General features: G+C 38.0%; 1 protein-coding gene across 1 annotated transcript in view; it reads right to left on the bottom strand.

Moving 5' to 3' along the window:
* The window catches only part of Synd (protein kinase C and casein kinase substrate in neurons protein Synd), a 96,045-nt gene that overhangs the window by 5,949 nt on the left and 65,471 nt on the right, over nucleotides 1–24,625 (bottom strand). The window contains exons 5-9 of the mRNA XM_034980674.2: nucleotides 11,162–11,388; nucleotides 10,669–10,789; nucleotides 3,860–3,961; nucleotides 1,626–1,777; nucleotides 119–327 (exon numbers count right to left, since the gene is read on the bottom strand). Of these exons, the coding sequence (XP_034836565.1) occupies nucleotides 119–327; nucleotides 1,626–1,777; nucleotides 3,860–3,961; nucleotides 10,669–10,789; nucleotides 11,162–11,388 (811 nt within the window). The remainder of the gene's footprint in view (nucleotides 1–118; nucleotides 328–1,625; nucleotides 1,778–3,859; nucleotides 3,962–10,668; nucleotides 10,790–11,161; nucleotides 11,389–24,625) is intronic.

The following is a 24,625-nucleotide window of genomic DNA, read 5'->3' as shown; positions in this document are numbered from 1 at the left end:
CTAAGTATAGTGGTAGAGGGCGCGTACCCGGTACGCTGGGCTTCCCGGTATTTGTGAAGCTGCCCCTTGATACCTTAACTATAAACAGAGAGTATACTAAGCCGAAGGTGGAACGTACCTTGTCGAAAGCTAAGCTCATCACTCTCTGCGCCAGTGTAGTCGTAGAGCGCGCGAACTGGTACGCCCGGCTCTCCGGTGTCTGTTAGGGCTCCCCCGGACTCCTCGTCCCATTCCTCCTCTTCAAAGGGGTTGTCTTTACCGCTGCCGGTCATGCTGTCTTTCGCTGGGGAGGTCTTGGCTGACTTAGGGGCTGAGGCTGTGCCATTTCTGGAAATTAAAACGAGAATTTTTAACATTTTTTATACTATTGTGATTTGGACTGTGAACATTTCGAGTAAATCAATCTGCCCCCCCGATTGTGTAAGAAAAACGTATTCATCGTAATCGTAATCGACAGCAAGTTCTATTCTACCCCTTGAGTGGTTGAATTCGCTGTTCAGACTTTCTCAAAGCCAATAAAGGTGTAGAATTTTCTACCGATTATGATTACGATGAATGATTTTCTTATACAATCGGGAGGCACAACCGAAAAGTGAAATCGAAAACCTAATTCATGACTGCATGCATTCTTGAAAGAAAACACTGATATGTTTTCAAAGTATGAGGGAGGTTCGATTTTCGGTAGGGGCAATTTGGGAATTTACCTATAATATCTAAATTGTCTCTGGTCTATCAAGTGAGGCTACGGACGTGGCTAGATACCACCCTACTAGAAAAGCCGTGCCGCCAACCAATTTAGCGTCCCAGTACGATGCCGTATAGAAACCGATAATGGGTATGGGTTTAATAAATCCGTACCAGTTTAATAAAACAGCCACACCCCTTTCGTTAGCCCGCTTCCATCTTAGATTGTATCAGGGGATGAGGGTGGGATTTCAGTTAAGAACTAATTTGTATGGAATAAAAGAAAGAAAGACCAAATTAGCTTCGTAGCACAGGTTTTCCGGCTTGGTTAGTTACCTATCAGGTGTCAGGTGAGGCAGAATATTCTAAAATTTGCGTGTAAACGTCATAGGATCCAGCGTGCCCGAGATGAATACATTTGCGTATGTTTACATACGCTCTCTATGTTACATGTAACTACAGGCATAATGCATAACTGAGTGGGTTGTTGCGGTGCGGGAGGCGTGTGACGACGTGACGCGAGAGCTCAGTGCTTCGTCAGCTTTAACACTCTTCCGCATCACTCCACTACCGCAGGAGCCTACTCAGTCATGCGCTTTACCTATACAAACTACACTAAGAGAAACTAACAGCTTGAAGACGTCGTTCATATCGCAGAGGGTGTACCGCGAGAGCGCGCGGTCGCGCAGCGTCAACGTTATTGGAACCGGCGCGCGCGGCGGGCACGCGCCCGATCCGCACGCGTATATTTCCAATCGCTCTATGCTACAGGGTGGAAAAGGAAAGTTAGGGAAAGGATAGCAGACATTTTATAGTGTGACATTTTGATGGAATAGATAAAATTAATTTTGTATGTTTTTATATTGTTTTTAAAAAGATTTGAGCTCGACAGCAATTTAACCAACACTTTTGGTGTTTCCTAATAAATAAGTAACACTCACGTGACAGCTATAGGTGCGCTGATCGTCTTCTTGTCTATGGTGTTATTCGCGCTCGTGTTGTTGTGCATTATGGTCGTGTTATTCGTCTGTGGTTCCGCGTGGTTGTTGGCCGTCTTCCCTGATTTGTTATTCGCTGTAATTGGCGGGAGTTCCTGTATCATAGATAGTTATTTTTATTTTATTTTCTCGGTCCTTCGAACCGGACTATAAAATATTTTATGCACAAAATATACGATCAATACTTTTTTATTCGAGAATTCTAATTATTACTTAATTATATATACTATTTTAATAGGTCAACTACTTATTTTTTTTTAATTCATAAATACTTCTTATATACCTAATAATTGTTAATCATATTATAAATAGAAAAATATCAAAAAAACGTGCAAATATGCATATCGGTAAAGCGACATCCATCATGCAACATTGAACGATATGAAAAAATGTAAAAAAAAAATATAATAGGATAATAAGCATTTTTTTTAAACTAATAATAAAAAAGATCGAAATGAGAATGACCCATTCACCAGTTATTTCAATCTAGTTCTAGTTCAAAGTTCTGTAAAGAATTTCATGCAACATTTCTCTAAAATAAATATAAAAAGCAATATAATGCTAATCTTGGTCTCTCATTATTTTAAACTCTTCATTCTCATTTGAATCCCATCGCTGGGCCTAACCACACTTCTAAAACGTATAAAACAACAGTAATTTTGACATTCAACTTACATATTATTAAAGTTATACAACCTATAATTAAATAAAAATGTGTTTAGCCCCTTAAAAACTTGCTTTACCTTGAGATTTGCGCAGAGGACAAATTAAAAATATATACGATCAATCTTGTAGGTACTGATTTTATAATTTGTGTTCTGGGCAAATGCATAATGTAATTTATTTTAAGAACCTGTATGATCTCACACAATAATTTACAAATAATAAAATAAAAATCTTTACTGTGAGTGATTATGCATACCTACTTATAGGTAATAAAGTTTTTAATGTTTTTTTGTTGTTTACCGTAAGTAAACGTTTAATAAGTCCATCAAACTAATTCTTTAAAAATTTCTAAAAATTAAAAATTCATTAATTATTGAGTGAGATACACAACGTCAGACTTTTGTAGATAAAACTTATACGCCATTTGAAAATATATTTTTTTGGTCAATATATTTCTAATCCAAAAGACTTTGAAATAAACAAGGTCTACTTAAGGGTCGGAATGCACGAGTGAGTGGTTAGATGACCGCGGCGGTCGAATAGCCGCCTCTACACAAAACTGTATAACTTTACAAAATTGTATAGTCCATACAAAATGAGAACTCACTCGCCATTTTAACTCTTTGTTTCAATTGTCATGTCAAAAGTACGGCTCACCTTTAAAATAAAGACCAAAGTCGTACTTAGAGTTAAAATGGCGAATGAGAACTTAAAATTTATGCATTATATAATTGACATTTTGGCACTTTTCTCGTCCGGGTTGAATTTCTCTTTACAAGCACGTTATGTAAAAGGCGAAATGGCATATCCGTTCCGTCTACAAAACACCAACGCGGGAGTGAGGCTAGTTTTCTTCTCACGCTGATCGTCCGTGTTCCTGAATATCGCTGACTCACCACCGCTGACACTCGTCAACACTGAGCTGCTGTACGAGCTTTATGAATTGCCGACTATAAAGCATTCCTGAATATTGCTGACCAGTAGCGCTGATAAGTGACAGCGCTGAGCTATGTATAGTGCATACATTTTGAGAAAGGTCTCACCATATTCACTCCATGTCAACTGTCATGTCAAAAGTACGATTTTAGTCCTTACCTAGCTTATACGACTTTGTCCGCGTGGACTACACAAATTTCAAACCCCTATTTCACCCCGTTAGGGGTTGAATTTTCAAAAATCCTTTCTTAGCGGATGCCTACGTCATTAGCTATCTGCATGCCAAATTTCAGCGCGATCCGTTCTATAGTTTAAGCTGTGCTTTGATAGATCAGTCAGTCAGTCAATCCTTTTATATATTTAGAAGATAGATCTAAGTGTAAACCGTACTTTTGACATGACAAGTTGACACAGAGCAAATATTACGAGTCCTTTCTCAAAATTGATGCATTATCGACACTCGACCGTACAAGCTTAATGCATTTCCTACGATAACAGGTCGGCGCTGACGAGCTGAGCTCTGGTTATCAGCGACAACAATCAGCGCGAGAACAAAGCCAGCGTGAGAGACGTACGTCTTCGCTGACGGGTCGCTGGTTCAGCAGCGTGATGGGCCCGGTGGGCAGGCTCTCCTTGGACTTGCCCTTCGCGATGTCCCGGAACTCCTCCGTGTATTCCTGGGTCGACACACGCGGTCACAAGCGGTCGGGGGAAGCACGGACGAGTTGGGATACGATGTTAAATAACCAAATAAAAATGTGTTTAACAATCTCGATTATTGCCAATTAAGTCTAAAATAACAGTATCAAGGAAATAAGAAAGGAACAAGGACCCAAAAAGGCTAAAGATAAGGATCATGTAAAGCCTAAGAGAAAGGAAAACCAAAGAAAGTAAGATCAAGAAAAGGTCATTAGTCTTTTATCAAACACGGAAAAATAGTCTTGGACCAAGAATTAACAAACAAACAAACAAACAAACAAACAAACAAGAAGAACAAGAAGAAGAAACAAAGGGTCAAGAATCAAAATAAGAAAATCAATGGAAGTATAAAAATCAAAGAGTGGAACTCTGGAGTGGAATCAAGAAAAGACCTGTTTTTGATCAGGGATTTAAAAAAGAACTAAGAAATTGAGATAAAGATCTCAATAAAATTCTTGATTCATGGCAATTAATTGATTGATTGATTTCTCTTATTTTAAATAAACGAATAAAATAAAATAAATGTTGACTGAGCCTTTGCTCAAAAATTAAAATAAGAGTAATGATGATCAGGAACAGTCTAAGGCCAAGGAAATATCAACGATTAAGAAAAGGAGCTTATAAAATATCTACAAAGGACGATGTGCATATGGGAGTCGCACCGATATAGCTATACCGATCAAGGAACCAAGGAAGGGAAAGATCGACGATTTTATAGAAGCAATCTTTAATATTAAAGTTCATATCCCAACTTGTCCGCGCGTGTAGGCGAAATTAAATTAAGTAAATGAAGAAAAAAATGAAATTAATTAATAAAAAAATTGTAACACTTCCATTCAAAGCTAGTGTTTTAATTAATTGATGAGGCTTAGCGTATAGGCGCACGCAGGCAACGCTTTAGACTAAAGCCAACACAAGTTAGCTTTCAAGTCAACACTATACTTTGGAACATTTTAGAAAATATACGAGTACCTGGAGCCTGAAGCTCAGATTGAAGCCTGAAGCTGAAGATTGTACTCTAAGCTCAGACTTAAATTGAGTCTAAGCAAAGTCAAAGAAATTTAAAGAGCGCATTTTGACTTTGCTCAGGCTTATGACAGAGTTAAAACGATATAGTTTTATATCCCTACATAAATATGTCTTAAGTCTGAGCAAAATCTAAGTGCGCTCTATAGATCTCAGCTCAGATTAAGTGTTTATAGAATGTTTAGGAAGGTTTATAGAGAATACTTTGACTTTGCTCATACCTTACATAGAGTTAAAGATTTGTTATAGTTTTATCTCGTTGTAACTCTAAATAAAGTCTGAGCAAATTTAAAGTACTGTCCACAGATTTCGGTTTTAGAATGTCATTTTGTTGCATTGCAACGTACGCTTGTGTGCGTCTTGTTGCCTGCGTGCTAACGCCCAGCCTAAGGTCTCAAGCTTTACGCACTCAGGTGTGAAACAATATCAAATAAGAGAAATATATTGCAGTGGCCATGCTTGGCTATGGGATGAATGTTGAATCTTGCATGGTATGTTGAAATCGTATGTAGAAGAGTTAAAGTATTACAGAGGCCAAGTTAGAATGAGTATAAAGCGTCAGTCTGTATTAAGATCGATAGAAAGCTTTACCTAAGACAAAAGAATTTTATTATTAAGAAGTAGAGCTCAGTCTTCAATAAAAAATTGAACTAAAATAACAACTGTTTTTACGTGGCTTTTCATAATGTAGTGAGGCAAGTTGTTTTTCAAAAATTACCATAAATTAATTTTTATTTTAAGTACATACTTGCATTTGATAATAATGCTTCTTAACTAATTATATGTTCTGCTTAGTCTTCTTTTGTATTGTAAAAGAATTTCGTTTCGAGTCGAAGATTCGTTGCATAACTATAGAAAATGTCTTGAAAATGCAAAAGGCATTTCACATGCCCATTGTAATAATTTAGTGTTTTTAGTATTAAAAGTGAAATTAGCGTTTTGGATTCTGATTGTTTTTTGTATTTGTAGCATTAGTGTAGCAAGAATTGACAGTGTTTTGTTTCGCTTAATAGTGTTGCATTGTTTCTTTGTTAAATTGAAATATTTTTTTCCAAAATAAAAAAAGCAATATTTTTAACTTTTTAACTTATTTTTGTTACGTTTATGTTATTTGGTGTTGTAAATTAAGCTATAGCCCAATGTCAACATTTATTTTCAGTATAAAATACTGAAAACGCTGTGAATAGTGCACCATGAATGCGAATCTGCCATTCTGCATCTAGGTAATCTAATGAATATTGCATATGTGCCCACTCCATATTTTGTGCTAAAATAACATTTCTAGACCATTTGGCCGACAAAAACATCGTGAAAATGGGTGGAAACCAAGGGTGATCCTTAGTTTCATGGAATGAAAATGGTGATACTAAATTCACCGATAACTGCTAAAAGTGAAACAACTGGCAAGTGAAAAAAATACCAAATTGGTGAAAAAAAAGCTGGTGAAACTAGGATATTCATTTAAAACGTGAAAATTGACGGCCTTTTGTGAAACAATTATTGTGAAAGGACTAATATTAGGCGATTTCCAGAGCTGCGTTGTATTTTTTCGGATATTACAAGCGTACTTTGGCGCTGAATGAATTTTAGATGTTTATCAAAACTAGGTTTGAAGAAAACCAAATCAATAGTGCATTTCAATATTGCTGTCCTTTTTAAAGTGTCACTTTTTCCCAATTGTGTTGTGGATACTGAATCCATGTAGGCACATGTGGAGCGTCCAGTAAAACTTTTTCCGTGAGATTCGCTCAATAATGTTAGCGATAAATGTCAATATGAATTGAAAAACAAAGAGTTTGTGCATGTTCATTGAAGATACGATATTTCAGTTTATAATATTGACACTTTTCACTACCTAGATGCCTGTTCACAGCCAGAGCTGAGCGAAGATATGTTGAGCATACCAATCAGATTATATAGAAATGACGTAATAAAATAAGTACGTCATCTATCTATTATAATCTGTTTAGTCTGTATCTTCACTTCACTCCATTTCAGTGGAAAGGTACCCTTAGGGTGTTTCCACTGACGCGAAGCGGTGTGGAGATGTGTTTTCAACCAATTAGATTATTGAGAAATGACATGATAAAATTATCACATCATCTAACAACCTGATTAGTCAAAATCACACGTCTCCGCTCAGCTACGATTCAGTGGATAAGCATTCTTGGTGAGCAATTTTCATGTAAAAAGGTTTTACTCGAGCTTAAGACTCGGTATCCACTAAAACAGAAATGGGCGGAGATATAGTGCGTACAAAAAGAGAACTTACACGCCATTTTAACTCTGTGTCAACTGTATGTCAAAACGGTACGGTAATGTACGGTTCGCCGTTAAAATAAGGACTAAAATCGTACACACATAAAGTTAACATGGCGAGTGAGATCTCATTTTGTACGCATTATAGATGTTTATTTTTTAGCAGACTAATCAGATTTATGATACGTAACAATTTTTTTCAAGTCATCTGTCAATAATCCGATTGGTCTGTTGAAAACATCTCCGCTTCATTCCGCTTCGTTTCAGTGGTACCGGGCCTAGCACATGAGAGAGTGACAAGGTGACAAGTTCCAGCTCTGCCAACCGTCCCAACACCGTGGCGTACCATGAACGCAACGTTGTACACCCCGTTGTTGTACGTGCTAGACGTGTCCGACGGCGCCACTCTGTGCTCCCTCTCATCTCCGAAACAGAAGGGCAGAGCGCGGCGCAGTCTCCTCTGGGCGCGCGACCACAGGGCGCCGAGGTTGAGGGGCGGCGGCCGAGTGGTGACCACGCGCGCTAGCATCGTGGTCGCGCCGGCGGGAAGGTATTTGAAACATTTTGGCTCCGTGGTCTCAGGCGGTTCGTCCTTTTGATAATATACCTAGCTGTATTTATACATTTTGTCATGGAACCTTCTACATTTATGATTCTTGAAGCCTTTCGAATCGTAGTTTTGTAATATTTTGCAGTCCAGAATACCAGAAAATATATAGAGTAAAAATCCATAAAGGAATGCAGGCTCGCAATAGATACGCGCCGCGCACGAACCGTGTACACTGTACGTCGCATGTTAATTCTTCTATACTTATCGTATGAGATACGACGAAGCTTGTAAGAAACTATAATATTATGAAACAATGTGAGCGTGGGGTCACGTTTGATACGCATCGAACACGATTCTCGTACGTGCCGCGTACGGTCGTTTATTGAATAAAATAAATTTTGTATAGAGATGAAATTTTTATGCCAACTTTTTCACTGGCTCACCGAAGGGCCCAAAGTCTTGAACCTTTTTAGTTTTGAGAATATGACTCTCTGATAGTTTTTAAGAGCCGTTATGAATAATTGCCATTCCTGGTTTGCCAATGAAACTCTCAAAACACAATATGTGTTGAGAAAACTTTTAAACGGCTACTTTGTTTTTCATGTTTTATCTTCTTTTAATAATATATGCGAATAATTAGGGCAACCCTGAGTTCATCCATAATATGAACCCATTTAAACATGGAACTCTTTATAAAGTATTGCGTTGTGAACTTTTAAAAGGCTGAACTTTTCCTTCCTGCGATATAAAAGTTGAGAGTTTCCCATCGCTTCAGCATCCCCCATTTGTTGCTCAGTCCATGGAAGACAATATAATCCCCAGGGAAGCACCTGTGTTCCTTTATAAAAGGATTAGTTTAATCCTGCGACTTCGTCCATGTAACGAATCTTCTATCTCTATTTACTGTTATTAGCAGGGGATGTTTGATATATTTGTTTTAATTCATAAAAAAATGCATTATATACATCGTTTCGTAAATAATATATCACAGTCTCAAAGGATGTCAAAAATATCCCCCTAGGAAAGCATCTGGGTCCATTTTTCATAATCATGTTTTTTCTGTGTACTAAAAAAATATTTATTGCACACAGAGGTCTCCCTAGCGTTTAAATTTATCAATTTAAATTCAAAATCCTCTTCTTTCTATTTGCTTTACAGCTTTTAGAATATAAATTCGTAGCCGCCTGTTCATTTCGTGGCTTAGGGATGACAAGATGATCCCTAGGGATTCTAGGGATGCTTTTATTAGCAATTAAAGGCGACCGCTGTCAATCCTGGCTACACTTATTATGCACACTTTCTTTGCAAAAGTTAATATGGCTCTGCACTGCATTTTTAGAAAAGTTTCTAGCACATTTCTTTTTAGTTTGCCTTTTTTAGCTAAACCGCAGAATATATAAAAGGTAAGTATATCTAACATATTAGGCATTTTGGCATTTAAAAGAAGCTAAAATATATTTTTTAACAAGTATTTTATTTTTATATCATGGTCCGATTGAAAATTACACATTTCTATTATACGGGCCTATTTTTTTGTTGCATCGTCAAATTACTTCTGCCGTTCTTTGATTTTGGTTCTTTACTAATTTACATATTACCACTTAACCTGTATATCAAAGTAAATTAACTGTATTAGTCAAGTCGGAACAAGCCGCATTTCTTAATGCTTACGCGTACCAAATATTTGGTCAAATGTTCTGCAATCGCTGTTAAATCAAATACTGCACTGTCAATATTGAAATTAGCGTTGGATGACTCAAGAAAACGCTGAAGGCTACTCATTAAAAGCTACTCTACTGAATCTACTGACAGCCGCACTCAGAGTCACATTTATTAACTTGAAATAGATACATACATAGACCCAAAAAAGTTATGTTATTCATAAATTTTGGTACAATCGAGTAAAAATGTGGACACTGATTCGAAGAGCTTGCAATTACGCAACCAATTGTATTTTGATCTTCGTCGGATCATTGGCACCAACTAAGTTGGATCGTCTGTCAAAAGTTTTAAAGCAGCTTCTTGTACTACATATTCACATGAAAATAAAATTTCAGCCAATAAGGAAAGAAAGGGAAAATAAAGAGGAAAAAGATGTATGCGTACAAGTAATGTAGTTCGCATGCCACTAGAACTCCTAATATTGTCTAGAACTATCTAGATATCTAGTATCAAGAAAGCATTCAGTTAATAACTGCATACATAACACTATAATCGCATATATAGGCATATGCATTGCTTTGGTAAGTATGGGAACATTTTGTAGCAAACTCACAGTTCGGAAAACATTTATTTTTTGAGCGGAAAAACGGTTAGATCTTTTGCGTGTTGTCGTTGGATTTTTAAACCGATACGGCAGCAATTTATAAGAGCGGGATTCTTTCGACACTGATATATAAGTCTGAGATCCATAGACACTGTTACAAACGAGACAGCGTTATATCGTTGATATAAATCTTTCCCGTTTTGACTGAAGCTTGTGCTGAGCAAAGTCAAAGTGTGCTCTATAGATCTTAACCTCAGACGCGTAAGTCACTAACGACACTATCAGTTAGTCGACATTGTCAGCATCGGTACAACATTTACAATGCACCACATTCGCATTTCGTACGTAACTGACATCAATGTAGGACGAAACCTTCTTTATAGCATGATCCCTATATATTCTATTTCAAAGCCATGTTTGGCAAGGTTCAAGTTTAGCGAAGGTCAACTTCTTAATATTTGAAAAAAAAAATATAAATTTTGGCAGATTACACGGCTACGCACTGTCGCGGTTTCCGAACTGTATGATCGCTAAGCTACGGTCGGGGAAGCAGGCTGTATGCGGCTGATGGATGGCGGGGTTACCTCGAACTGCGGCCACGCCATGGCCATGTTGACGCCGTGGTTGTTGGCCCACCACTTCAGGTCCTTCTGGTGGTCGGCGTTGTTTATCGTGTGGTGGAATTCTTCGTATATTTGTGGTAATCTGGAATTGTTGAACAAGAAAGTTATAATGATATTTTCGAGCAAAAATCCTTATATCTTATCTTTACTGTCATTGAAAGTAAAAAAAAGTTTCGGAGAGTGTGCTCAGGAACTCTTCGAAGAACGTCAGCCTCTGCACCTCCATCTGTTGGCAGCGGTCAAACACTCCCGTCATGTCCTCTACGTAGCGAGGGTTGTATAAAGGAGGAAGGTACTCACGTGGGTTCCTTGCTAATGTCGAGACACTTGTGGAAGCTGAACAGCACGTCCTTGAAGAACGTCAGCCTCTGCGCCTCCATCTGTTGGCACCGGTCAAACACCCCCGTCATGTCCTCTATGTAACGAGGGTTGTATAAAGGAGGGAGGTACTCACGTGGGTTCCTTGCTAATGTCGAGACACTTGTGGAAGCTGAACAGCACGTCCTTGAAGAACGTCAGCCTCTGCGCCTCCATCTGTTGGCAGCGGTCAAACACCCCCGTCATGTCCTCTATGTAACGAGGGTTGTATGACGTTATTTCTGCTAAAGCTGCCTGGTACTTGTCACGACTTTTGGCGACGTCTTCGCGGCATTTTGATACTCGTTCCGCCATTTTCTTTATCTGTTTGCAATGATAAGAAGCACGTTTAATAAAGGGGTTGGATTAGGGTGGTTTTATGACTGAGCAAAACAGTGATAGCAGTCATTATCATCAACCGATAGACGTCCACTGCTGGACATAGGTCTTTTGTAGGGACTCCCACATGCCACGGTCTTGCGCCGCCTGAATCCAGTGGCTCCCTGCGACTCGTCTGATGTCATCCGTTCACCTAGTAGGTGGTATGATAGCAGTAGCGTTGATTTATTTTAGGGAAAATCAAGCTGTATTTTTGTTGTCGTCTGACAGTACAATCCAACAAAATCCTGGTTAACTAGCAGATAGATACAAGAGAGATAAACTGCTCGTACGTCGAACAATATTGCAACTCCATCTAGCAAAACTACAGACAGTATAAGGCAAAGGTCTTTTAATAAAATATACAATTTTCAAACCACAATTTGGGGAACATCCTATTTTAAAGTGTTCTAACTAAATAAGTAAATGAAGGCAATTTATTATCAAGGGACAGGGAATTGAATTCACTCATCAAATAAGTACAATACACATCTAGCATAACTTCTAATAGGAATTGTTACATATTTATAGAACCACAGAATTTTTACCATCACTACCATATTATAAATGCGAAAGTGTGTTTATTTGTTGGTTTGTCTTTCAATCACTTCGCAACGGAGCAACAGCTTGACGTGACTTTTTGCATGGTTATAGTTAAAGACATGAAAAATGAAAATTTAACTCCTCACGCGCAATTTTAACTTTTTGTGTCTTTCATGTCAAAAGTACGATTTTAGTCCCTGTTTTAAATTTGAACCGTACTTTTGTCGTGATAGTTGACCCATAGAGTTAAAATGGCGCGTGAGGATTCATTTCTTACGGACTATACCTAAGCTATTTTTTAACCCGGAAAATCAAAGGATTCCCACCGGATTTTTAAGAAACTAAATCCACGCGAAAGAAGTCGCGGACAGCCTGTACTCTCATAAGATACGAAGTGTAGGTACACTCCCAAGAGCAAAACCCTTGAAATTCACTTATTGAGTTGGTACTTGGTGTACTAGGCAGGTATCTGGGTAGGAAATAAAACAATTAGGCCCCAGACGAGGGGTGACAGTGCTGGCTCCACGGCTGGCTGAGACCTAATTAAGTTGTACGTTAAACTCGTTTTATAAGTAAGCCGCCTCCTCTGCGTTTTGATTAGATGTAATAAGAAATATGATGGATTTAGTATAACTTAGTAACGGCGAGATGAACAATCTATAGTCATAAACTTACGAATACTCGTAAGTTATCGGCCCCATTATACAATGGGGCCGATTCTCTTGTCCACAATCTCTAAATAAAACTAAATTAACAGGTCTAAATCTAGTATAGGGATAGCAATAGATTTAGACGTGTCAGTTTAGTTTAGAGATTGTGTACAAGAGAATCGGCCCCTGCACTGTACAACCAAAAAATAAGTAGGATCGGGGGTTCGACCCCGGGCACTTCTAACTTTCCTGAATTACTTGCGTATTTATTAACCAACTAAATATCACTTGCTTTAACGGTGAAAAAAATCATTGTGGGAAACCTGCATGCCTGAGAGTTCTCCATAATGCTCTTAAAGGTGTGTCAAGTCTGCCAAACCACTCTTGGGCAGCGTGGTGGTCTATGGCCAAGCCTTTCTCATTCTGATAGGAGATCCGTTCTCAGTAGTGAACCGGCGATGGGTTGATTATGATGATGATGATAGATAGATAGATAGGTACGGAAAATTTGGCGTGAGACGTTTAATCTATTATGACCGTAAATAAAGAAAAAAAAATTCTTATTATACTTATGGTAAGTATTATTTAAGTACGCAATAAAACGATTTAAATATTCAAAAGATTCCATTAGACATAGTTGTGGAAGTCGTTAAGTTAAATATTCAGAGATTAAACTCCGTACATAGCGGATTTCCCCCAGGCTTCAATTCATTGCCCACGGCTCGTACAACTCCGATATCTCTTAGAAAAACTGTTACTGAGAAAGAAACTGCTAGAACTAAAAATATTATTTTAATTTCTTTTTTATTATCGATCCATTCATCTATACTAATATTATAAAGAGGTAAAGTTTGTAAGTTAGTTTGTAGGGGGTAATCTTTGGAACTACTGAACCGATTTTGAAAATTCTTTCACCAGTAGAAAGCTACATTATTCCTGAGTGAGAGTGAATTGTTCTGTATTATCGTTAATCTAGGACTTTTACGAAAAATTCCGTAAATCCTAGGCTTTGCCTGATAAACACGCAAAGTCCAAATAATAGCTTAAATAAGTATGAATTGGACTTTTAAAGGTTTAAAAAAACCGACCAAGTGCGAGTCAGGCTCGCGCAACGAGGGTTCCGTACTACAGTCGTATTTTTTCGACATTTTGAACGATAATTCAAAAACTATGATGCATAAAAATAAGTGAAAATCAGTTTTAGAATGCACAGGTGAAGCCCTTTCATATGATACCTCACTTGATATAGTTACTTACTTCGAAAATTGAAAATACTAATTATTAGTTCATGACCACAATTTAATTTTTTTGAGTGATCTAACCCCAAATTCACGGTTTTCAGATTTTTCCCCAAATGTCAGCTATAAAAGCTACCTACCTGCCAAATTTCATAATTTTAGGTCAACGGGAAGTACCCTGTAGGTTTCTTGACAGACAGACAGACAGACAGACAACAAAGTGATCCTATAAGGGCTCCGTTTTTCCTTATGAGGTACGGAACCCTAAAAACCGGTCAGATGCGAGTGGGATTCGCACATGAAGGGTTTCGTATAAGAAACAATATTTTTTGATTAATTTTTAGATGGCATTTATTTTATTCGCGTTTCATACTATTTAGTAGTCGCCTACTTAACACAGTAACTTTAAAACTTTGACTTAGCATTAAGCTGCATTTACAACTTGCAAGTTTGTGGAGTCGAGTTCTAATTATGCAAAGTTCTACTTATTGGTTTTTATTACTAGCATTTTTAGCAAAATACAAACCATATTCTACACGAGCGATTTAACTACAAAAAACACAAATATTATTTAGATTTCTTACCAGTAAAATTCTCTGTTGAAAGCATAAAACAAAAAATTTATTTGTCTACACTAATATTATAAAGAGGAAAACTTTGTTTGTTTGTTTGTTTGTTTGTTTGTTTGTTTGTTTGTTTGTACTGAATAGGCTCAAAAACTACTGGACCGATTTTAAAAATTCTTTCACCATTCGAAAGCTACATTATCCACGAGTAACATAGGCTATATTTTATTTTGGAAAAAAATAGGGTTCCGTAAGATATTTGGGTTTTTTCGGACACAAGGTGTAAAAAATCTACCAGAAAAGTTACTTATTTTGCGTACGCTGCCTAAACTATAAAAGATAGAACCATAAAATGTTCTAATTAATTGTAGATCTTATAAATATCTACAAAAAAGTCCGCGACACACTATACCCATCTATGTCGAGTGAGGCACAGCAACCATTTTTTTATTTAAAAATCTTGATTTTTTTTTGGACTACATTTAAACGCGTTTATTTTACTCATGCTATTAATCCTTATCAAAATAAATGATTTCATCACTAAGAACAGTTTATGGAGATAATATTTGGTCTTTGAATGATTAAAATTGGACGTTTGGTTTTGAAGTTATGGCGAAATTAAAATATTACGATTTCTGCTGCACGGCCCGTTGTATTATATATAAAGAGGTAATGTCGTTAAGTTTGTTTGTAGGGGGTAATCTTTAGAACTACTGAACCGATTTTAAAAATTCTTTCACCAGTAGAAAGCTACATTATTCCTGAGTGACATAGGCTATACGGGATCTTTAAAAACCTAAATCTACGCGGGCGAAGCCGCGGGGATCAGCTAGTACTTAATAAAATAACATCAATGATAAGGAGGGTGGTAGTAAAACTAAATTCTTAAAAGATCTAAGAATGGTCTAAAATGAAATCTAATCTATAAGAAATATTGAGAAAATGTGCATTGGAGCGTAACGGCATGGTGTGAATCGATCATCGATGTATATCGATCAATCAGATTATTGAGAGATGAAAAATCAATGCAATCAATTAGCCCTCTTCACACGAAAGCTATGATTATTACTTTAGTTGAAATTTTCACAGAATGTGTATTTCTATTGCCGCTACCTTAAAAATACAAATACTAAAAATTTCAAAATTGCCGCCATGAAAATTAAAAAAATTAAAAAGTGTTATATGTATTGTACGATGGTACGGAACCCTTCCCGTGCAAGTCCGACTCGCACTCGACCGATTTTTCAACTACAGGTACAACGTGCCCAGTCATAAAATGCACGAATGGAAGGACGTGAAACCAGCTTAAGAGCAGACACGCAGTCCATGAAAATACGGATATAAAAAACTCGGACAGAATTCGAATATTGCTTACGCACTCTGAATCCTGAGGTAATGCGATAGCGTTCGTACAAACAGTACTCCTGCTACTTATTTCTTCCGAATTGGAGACTCACGGATGACGGAGAGAAATCGGATGACGGAAATCGGACTAGTGCATAAACTACCATAACAATAGTTTTGGTAGTTTATGCACTCGGCAGGAAAGGCATTCCGAACCAGTGGTAGATGCATCCGACTATTCGTAAGCACTTGTAAAAGTTTATACGAATAAAAAAGATTTTCATTTCATTTCATTTCATTTCATTTTCATTTCATTTCATTTCATTTGTGACTACTTCTGAATGTATTTTCACGGATTCGGATCGGATGCAGTGCGTAACCGCCCTAAGAAGCGAGAAGATTAGTGTACCACCGAACAAACATCGAGAATTTGTCAAAGACGTTTATTTCCATCCTTTTGTATCAAACAAAGTGTTTTCAATAAACCCTGATACGCCCTGAAGGGCTGACAGTTTTCTTTTTAATATAAATCTTTTGAGTCTGACGAGAAAACAAAGAGAACAAAATATAAAACATCGCAACAACAGTTGTTTACCAGTGTTCATAATATTTTAGAAACAAGAAAAATATGAGTTTTTTTGGTCGTTTGTTTGACAGCTTAGCAATCGTGCAGTGCAGCGACTTTTGCATTTTAAAGAACGTCGTCGCGATCTCGCGAGAAATCAGTGGCCCTACCGCGGTTGTTTGACAGCTACAATGTCACGATCACAATCATCTCTGATTGGTTAATGCTCGCTCACTATTGGCCACAATGCATTGTTGCTCATTGTTGCAACAAGAATCGCACAAATTCAGCCAATCAGAATAATTGAGATTGTAATAATGATTGATGCAGGTTTTAGACAATCGCCCCGCCGATGGCTGCATTTGGCATGAGTGGCATGGCATATATCACGAAATGGCAGATTTTTATACAGGCGACCGAATTCACATTTTTGATACATATGTATCTCATGGTTTGATATTACATTTCAAGTATAGCGGTGCTTTTCTTATTTAAAACACATAGCCAGCGGACCAAATTACCCTCGGTTGTCTCCATAGACAAAGACTGCTAAAATCATAATCCTCCCCGACGTAGCCGGGTAACAACAATGGAGGCGATGCATGTTAGACTGGCGCCGCCTCATATCTGACATTCAATTTCCTCTTAACATTTCTAGGTCAATGTGAATTGAAAACCCTCCGACACTTGCCAGCACGAGTCGACCGTCTGTCGGCACTCATGTACACGTGTTCAATTATTATGCAATAAGTTTAAGAAGTAAAAAAAGTAGAAAAAAAAGAAGAAGAAAAAAAAGTATTTTTTGAAGGAAAAGCTTATCACTTTAAAAAAATTAACATTAGAAATCTGAAAGAGCATCCATCTGTCCATATCTTATCTAGACCTACCCGTTAAACTGATTGGACGGTACAGAGATAGCTTGGATCCCAGAGACGGACATAGGTTACTTTTTATCCCGAAAAAAAGAACAGTTTCCGAGAGATTTTAAAAACCTAAATCCAGGAACGAACTATAGTCACTTTATACTACACTTCAGAACTAACAACTTTTTGTTTTGTAAATGTGTTCTAACTTCTACTACTTAACTGTTCCATTTTTAGGGTTCCGTACATCAAAAGGAAAAACGGAACCCTTATAGGATCACTTTGTTGTCTGTCTGTCTATCTGTCAAGAAACCTACAGGGTACTTCCGTTGACCTAGAATCATGAAATGTGGCAGGTAGGTCTTATAGCTGGTATTAGGGGAAAAATCTGAAAACCGTGAATTTGTGGTTACATTACATTAAAAAAAAATTGTGGTCATAAACTAATAATTAGTATTTTCAATTTTCGAAGTAAGATAACTATATCAAGTGAGGTATCATATGAAAGGGCTTCACCTGTGCATTCTAAAACAGATTTTTATTTATTTTTATGCATCATAGTTTTTGAATTATCGTTCAAAATGTCGAAAAAATACGACTGACGACGGAACCCTCGTTGCGCGAGCCTGACTGGCACTTGGCCGGTTTTTTCTTGACACCCGTATCACAGAATGCTAAACTCAATTACTTATTTTTATTACCCCTATTACGGTTAGTACACAAGTCCAAACATTAAGAACATAAATTTTTCGTTGGTAACCTAAAAATGTCACCTTTTACGACTTTCTCGGTACTCATAAACACAATTTTTCACCGCGACGATGACGCTACGAAAAATGTAAGCGCAGTGATAAAATATAATGCAAAATTATACGAAAAGAAACATTTCTTTGGAGCGAATTATACCTAAATATACTCTAAAAATAATTACTAGATTTTAAAAAATTTTGGTTTATATTCATCACTACCCCATATAATAAATGCAATGCAAAAGTGTGTTTTTTTGTTGGTTTGTCCTTCAATCACGTCGCAACTGAGCAATGGATCAACGTGATTTTTTGCATGGGTATAGTTTAAGACCTGGAGTGTGACATAGGCTACTTTTTATCCCGGAAAATCAAACAGTTCCCACAGGATTTTCAAAACCCTAAATCCACGCGAACGAAATCGCAGGCTTCAGCTAGTGTTTCACAAGTGACATTTATTGCTTGACATGACAATTTAATGTGTGCCGTTAGCACACCGACACATTTCTGCATGCGGTGGCGAAACGTCAACGCCTTGTAGATACTTCCGTCGTCGGTGTGCTGGAGGCGTTAGTTTAAAGATTTGTTTACAACCGAATAGGAACCACTGGCACTTAGCCGCTGTCTACGTGAATACGTGTCTTATCTGTTATCACGCCCGCCCTGTCGAAAGCCCGAGCACGTAAGAACGTGCTGCGGTGTATGGCCTCTTGGCTTAGCCAAGGGTGTTGAGTGTAAAGAATTAAGATATTCCTATTCTCAATTTTATTGTATAAAGGAGAATGCGCGCTACCTTATCTCGGAGTCTCTACAAAAAAAATATTTTTTCAAAAATCCAATCGATTTGTTCTATTCATTAAATACTAGGTTATGAAAGCGACTTCGTCCGCATGGACTACACAAATTTCAAACGCTTTTTTTACCCCCTTAGGGGTAGAATTTGCTAAAATCATTTCTTACCATAATAGATAGGTGCATACCAAATTTCAGCCCGATCCATCCAGTAGTTCGAGCTGTGCGTTGATAGATCAGTCACCTTTTCCTTTTAAATATTTAGACTAGAGACGCTAGGCGACTTCGTCTGCGTGGATTTACTTTCGGTTTTACTACTGGTCGCTTATATCCGTCCGTGGGATACAAACTACCATTTGTATCAAATAGGTGATCGCAGCGACTTTATCAACGTGGATTTAGGTTTTTTTTTTAAATCTAACCTAGTTATTTGCTTTTTAAATCAGGTATATATAAAAATATATTGTAAAGTCCCATTTTATACCAGGAAATAGGATTCCTATTATGTGTCTCGAGCAAAGTTAATAAAATATGAATTATGATCATGACAGCTGTCTCAGATAAAACTGATCGGCGATCGCGCGATCGTAGTCAGATAACTGATAAACGCAATCGTGTCGGACGTGACGGCTCTATCAAAGAGTTATGTGAATTATTTTCATGATTATTTTATTTGCCGGTGATCTCTGGTAAAAGTACTTAAATAAAATTGCAAGCCCCTCCAGTATTTTAATCCAAATTACCTATTTTATCATACCTACCTAAGCGTAAGAATACTTGGATGAAATAATTTGGTATTAATTAGAATAATGTAGCTTTTTCTACTAGTGAAAGAATTTTCTAAATCGGTTCAATATTTCCAGAGATTATTTCCTACAAACAAATTTACTAACTTTACCTCTATATAATATTATCTAGTAGATCAACAATTTACTGCCCAGGTTTAGAGTTAATTTCACCTGACTGCGTATTATGTGTAGATGGAGATAATAATACCTAATAACCTAGAATAGGTAGTTATGGTAGTTTTTAAAGTTTTGATCAAGTATCTAAATACTCCGACAGAGTCGTACGGAGTTCACGGCGCTTGCACGTACGTTACGCAACAGATACCTAACTACCTCTCGAGAATATGACCCAGTAGGTATTGGTAATAGTGACCGTGCCGAATTCCTGAGCGATCGGCCCCGGTGCGCCATGGATTGTTGCGCGTAACTCTTGGCCAATGTGTGTACGACGCACGTGCTGCACAAATTGTACTAACTTTTCGCCCGTGTATATAGAATTTTTTTAAAACCACGTGGAAAGAACCCGGATAAAGAAACCGGCCAAGCCCGAGTCAGGCTCGCGCAGCAAGGGTTCCGTACTACAGTCGTATTTTTTCGACATTTTGCACGATAATTCAAAACTATGATGCATAAAAATAAAAATAAATCTCTTATAGAAATATAGCGGTTGGATGAGGAAGGCGGAGGACCGTGTTTGGTGGCGCGCTCTTGGAAAGGCCTATGTCCAGCAGTGGACGCAAACAGGCTGATGGATTGGATTGGATTGGATCTTATAGAACTGATAATGTGTGGCACAGCTTGCAAAAATAAACGTTTTCTTTCTTTCTTTCCGCGTAGCGACACAGAGGTTTACGCACTTTTTGGCAACTAAAATGTGCTTCAGGAATTGACAGCCCGTTGTTGCTTTTAGGGAAATAAATATAAGTTCATGTGTAATTGAGTCTGCCAGTTTGCCATTCCCGATCAACAGCAATCAGCACCGCTGATATGAGAAAGGAGTAAAATATTAACAGCCGTACTCAGGAGTCGCTAATCGTTACTTAAGATTGAGTTAAAACGAGACAGATTTATGTGAGAGATATAGCTCTGTCTCGCTTTAACTAAACTTAAGTAACGATTAAGCGACTCTGAGTACGTCTGTAAGAGTAATAAATTAACTAGTGACAAAACACACATAAACAAAAGCACCTACTTTGTCAGTTCGAGAAAGTAAACCATAATAAGATACAAATCACACTTCAGCACGCAATTCGAAGTCCAATCAACATTGCGCAAGGCTTCCGCGGCTGTCCTTATCTGTTAGCGTGGAAACGAGCGGGACGGCCGACCCCGTCACCCCAGTTGCTATTGTATGGCACACTCGTAATTAGGCAATTATATGCGTGCACACATGCTTTACTGGTGACTCCATGGTGTTTACTGTTGACGGATAAAATGATTTTTTAACTCTTTTAAACCAGGACTTAGATTGCATCATCACTTGCCACCAGGTGAATTGCAGTCAAGGCCTAACTTGTATTTGAATAAAAATAAAAATAAACTTGATGGTGTCGGCTAATTCGTCCGCGTAAACTTAGTTTTTTATTAAACCCCGTGGGAACTCTTTCATTTTGCGGGACAAAGGTAGCCATGTCCGTCCCTGAGATGCAAGCTGACTCTGTACCAAATTTCGGCAAAATAGGTTAAACTGATGGGCCGCGAAAACGTAGCAGACAGAGAGACATATTTTCAATGAAAACTTTTAAATCCTTTTTCAATTTAAATTGCAATATTTGTGACATCAATCTTGACTATCGGATAAACCTTTTCAAAATTTACAATGACACTTCATCAAGTGTAAATTTTGAACATAACTACTACAAAATGTGTACCTAAGTAGCTCAGATTTTTGGACTCGGTATGTATCAGAAATTTTACAAAAAGTTATATTATGCTTAAAAATACAAAAGCATAATATTATAATCAACTCTAGAAATATTAAAAAAAAATAAGAGCGATCGCACCGAGCCGAAAAATTAACTACGCACTTATAAAACTCTGATTTAAGTTACACTTGAAATCTATGAAACCTATTTCTTCACTTACAATGTGATAAATCAGAAGTTAATAATTGGTTAAACCATTTTCTTCAATCTCGACAATTTAGCCAATATATTTGCTTACTATTTTATTTTATTCAATAATTTCCCATGTCCCGTTTTAGTGTTAAACTCGTTGGTCACAGTAACGCTCGTAAAGACATTCCCACACGTTTGATTACGTAGTTTCAGACGCCGATGACTTCTGCCACCGCACCGGTGCACACATCTTTAACCTTCCTAAGTGTTTATTGATAACTAATATAGTTCTTGCGTTACACGAAGGCCGCTGACTCACGCTTGTGTCTAAGTCGTATCGGTATACGTAAGGTACACTAAATGTGTGCGTTTGAAAGCGCTTGCTCGCGACTGATTGGTCCGACATGCACGCACACTTACGCAATGACCATGTAAACGACGTTACCACAAGTAAAGTTCACCAGCCTTCGTGAATTGCAAGAACTGTATCTATATTATGCGACTGTAGTTTGAGATGTGTGTTGATAAATCAGTCAGTCAGCTTTATACACCCAGGAGTGTGTGCTTTTGTATACCTATTTAAATATTGATAAAGATCAAGCAAAAGTAGGTATAAGTCCGCGACAGATCGAGATGGTCATCGTGGAGGGAACGCCCCGCACACCCGCACAGCCCCCGCGCTAACCCAGTGCGGGCGAGCGCGGGTGACGTGCGGGCGTTCGGGGCGTCCGCCCCGCCTCATAGCCCGATTGCCAACGGGCTGAAATTTGGCCTGCAGATAGCTGCTGAGAAATGATCTAAGGGGTAAAATAGGTGTTTGAAATGTATGTAGTCCACGCGGACAAAGTCGCGGGCATAAGCTAGTTAAAATATAAATACAGTCATCATACAAGACACATTAGAAGTGGTATAATAAAGTCGACGCGAGCGACGGTGGGAAAACTCAGTTAAAAGGGGGCCACGTAACTCATTGGAAGTGTCACGCGCTCGATATTACTACTGGTACGAATCTGGTGTTTCCCATTAGATTTCATCGCATCGTCACGTGTTACTATGGGCTCTCACGCTGCATGATACCACGAACCACTTTATATACATAGAGCCTCAATAGCTCAAAGGGTAAAGGAGTGGACTGAAAACCGAAAGGTCGACGGTTCAAACCCCGCCCGTTGCACTAATAATTGTCGTACCTACTCCTAGCACAAGCTTTACGCTTAGTTGGAGAGTCGACCGTCGACCTTTCGGTTTTCAGTCCACTCCTTTACCTGTTGAGCTATTGAGGCTCTAAAGCCTATCGGGAATACTTTGTTTGCAAACTTTTTTTATCTTAATTATTTCTTAAAATAATTTTCTAGTCGCAGGACATCATCTACTAAAAATATAAAATGACAAGAAAGAAACATAATAATTAATCTGCTCTAAACTTGTATATCCCCAAGTCCCTGTATACGGGTACAGCATCAGAAAACTTGCGTCGCAAGTAAGTAATTAAGTTAAGTGAAGTTAGATCGTTCGCCCACGCTTCAAAGTCGATTTCACTCGTTCAAACTGAATTCCAAGTTTGCGAGTTAAGAGTTCTTGCCAGTCGATATTATTAGGTAGTTGTATAGTCCGTACAAAATGACTTTTCACGCACCATTTTAACTCTAGGCTACTCGTGTGCCATGTCAAAAGTACGGTTCACCATTAAAATAAGAACTAAAATCGTATTTTTGACATGAAATATAACAAATAGCGCGCGAGGAGCCATTTTTTACGCATCTAAACATATAAAAGGAAAGGACTGACTGACTAATTGACTGACTGACTGATCTATCAACGCACAGCTCAAACTACTGGACTGGCAGAAATTTGGCATGCAGATAGATATTATGACGTAGGCATCCGCTAAGAAAGGATTTTTGAAAATTCAACACCTAAGGGGGTGAAATAGAGGTTTGAAATTTGTGTAGTCCACGCGGATGAAGTCGCGGGCATAAGCTAGTTATATTATAAGTTTACTAGCTTCAGCCCGCGACTGCGTCCACGTGGACTACACAAATTTCAAGCACCTGTTCAAAGTTTAAGCCCCATTAGAGGTTGACTTTTCAAAAATCCTTTCTTAGCGGATGTCTACGTCATAATAGCTATCTGCATGCCATAATGTCAGCCCAATCCGTCTAGTATTTGATCTGTGCGTTGATAGATCAGTCAGTCAGCTTTTCTTCTTATATGTATATATTTTCAGATTTCTAGAAGATATTGCAATGCGACTACTAATGACATTTTAACATCGTTGCATTGTTAAGTTTATATAACTAAGAAACACTTCTAATAGCCAATGGGCCATAAAGAAAAACAATAACTATTTAAAAGCAGTAATAGTCACGCCATAATCATCCCTACGCCCATGACCCCCATAGAGCGTCGTTCCGTAGACATTACGGTTGAAGTTTCCATAATTAAATACCACTTAGCATTAAGTTAATTGCTTTGGATGATCTTTTTGACGAGCACGCAAATATGCACCTTATTTACATGACAGTTTTATGCTGATGGCGTGATATCCTTGACATCTCTCTTGTATAACATTATTCTTAACTTCAGTAAATTTTTTAGGGTTCCGTACCTCAAAAAGAAAAATGGAACCCTTATAGGATCGCCTTGTTGTCTGTCTGTCAAGAAACCAACAGGGTACTTCCCGTTGACCTAGAATCATGACATTTGGCTGGCAGGTAGGTCTTATAGCAGACATAAGGGGAAAAATCTGAAAACGGGAATTTGTGGTTACATCATTAACCGACTTCCAAAAAGGAGGTGGTTCTCAATTCGGCCCGTTTTTTTTAATGTATGTACGCCGATTTTTTTGAGGTTTCTGGACCGATTTTCAATCTACCTGATCAGGCATTGACGGGCAGCGGGCTGTAACCAAATCGGCTCTGGCCGTATCCGTTTTCCGTGTCCTATTTCGGCTACATATACACGCCAATCGCCAATCTGGATGAATCCCGAAAATAAAGCACTTCTGGCGGATACGTCACTACGCCTTCAG

The sequence above is a fragment of the Maniola hyperantus genome, chromosome 22 (assembly GCF_902806685.2).
Source record: "Maniola hyperantus chromosome 22, iAphHyp1.2, whole genome shotgun sequence".
NCBI lineage: Eukaryota > Metazoa > Arthropoda > Insecta > Lepidoptera > Nymphalidae > Maniola > Maniola hyperantus.
This window is presented reverse-complemented; position numbering and strand designations above follow the sequence as displayed.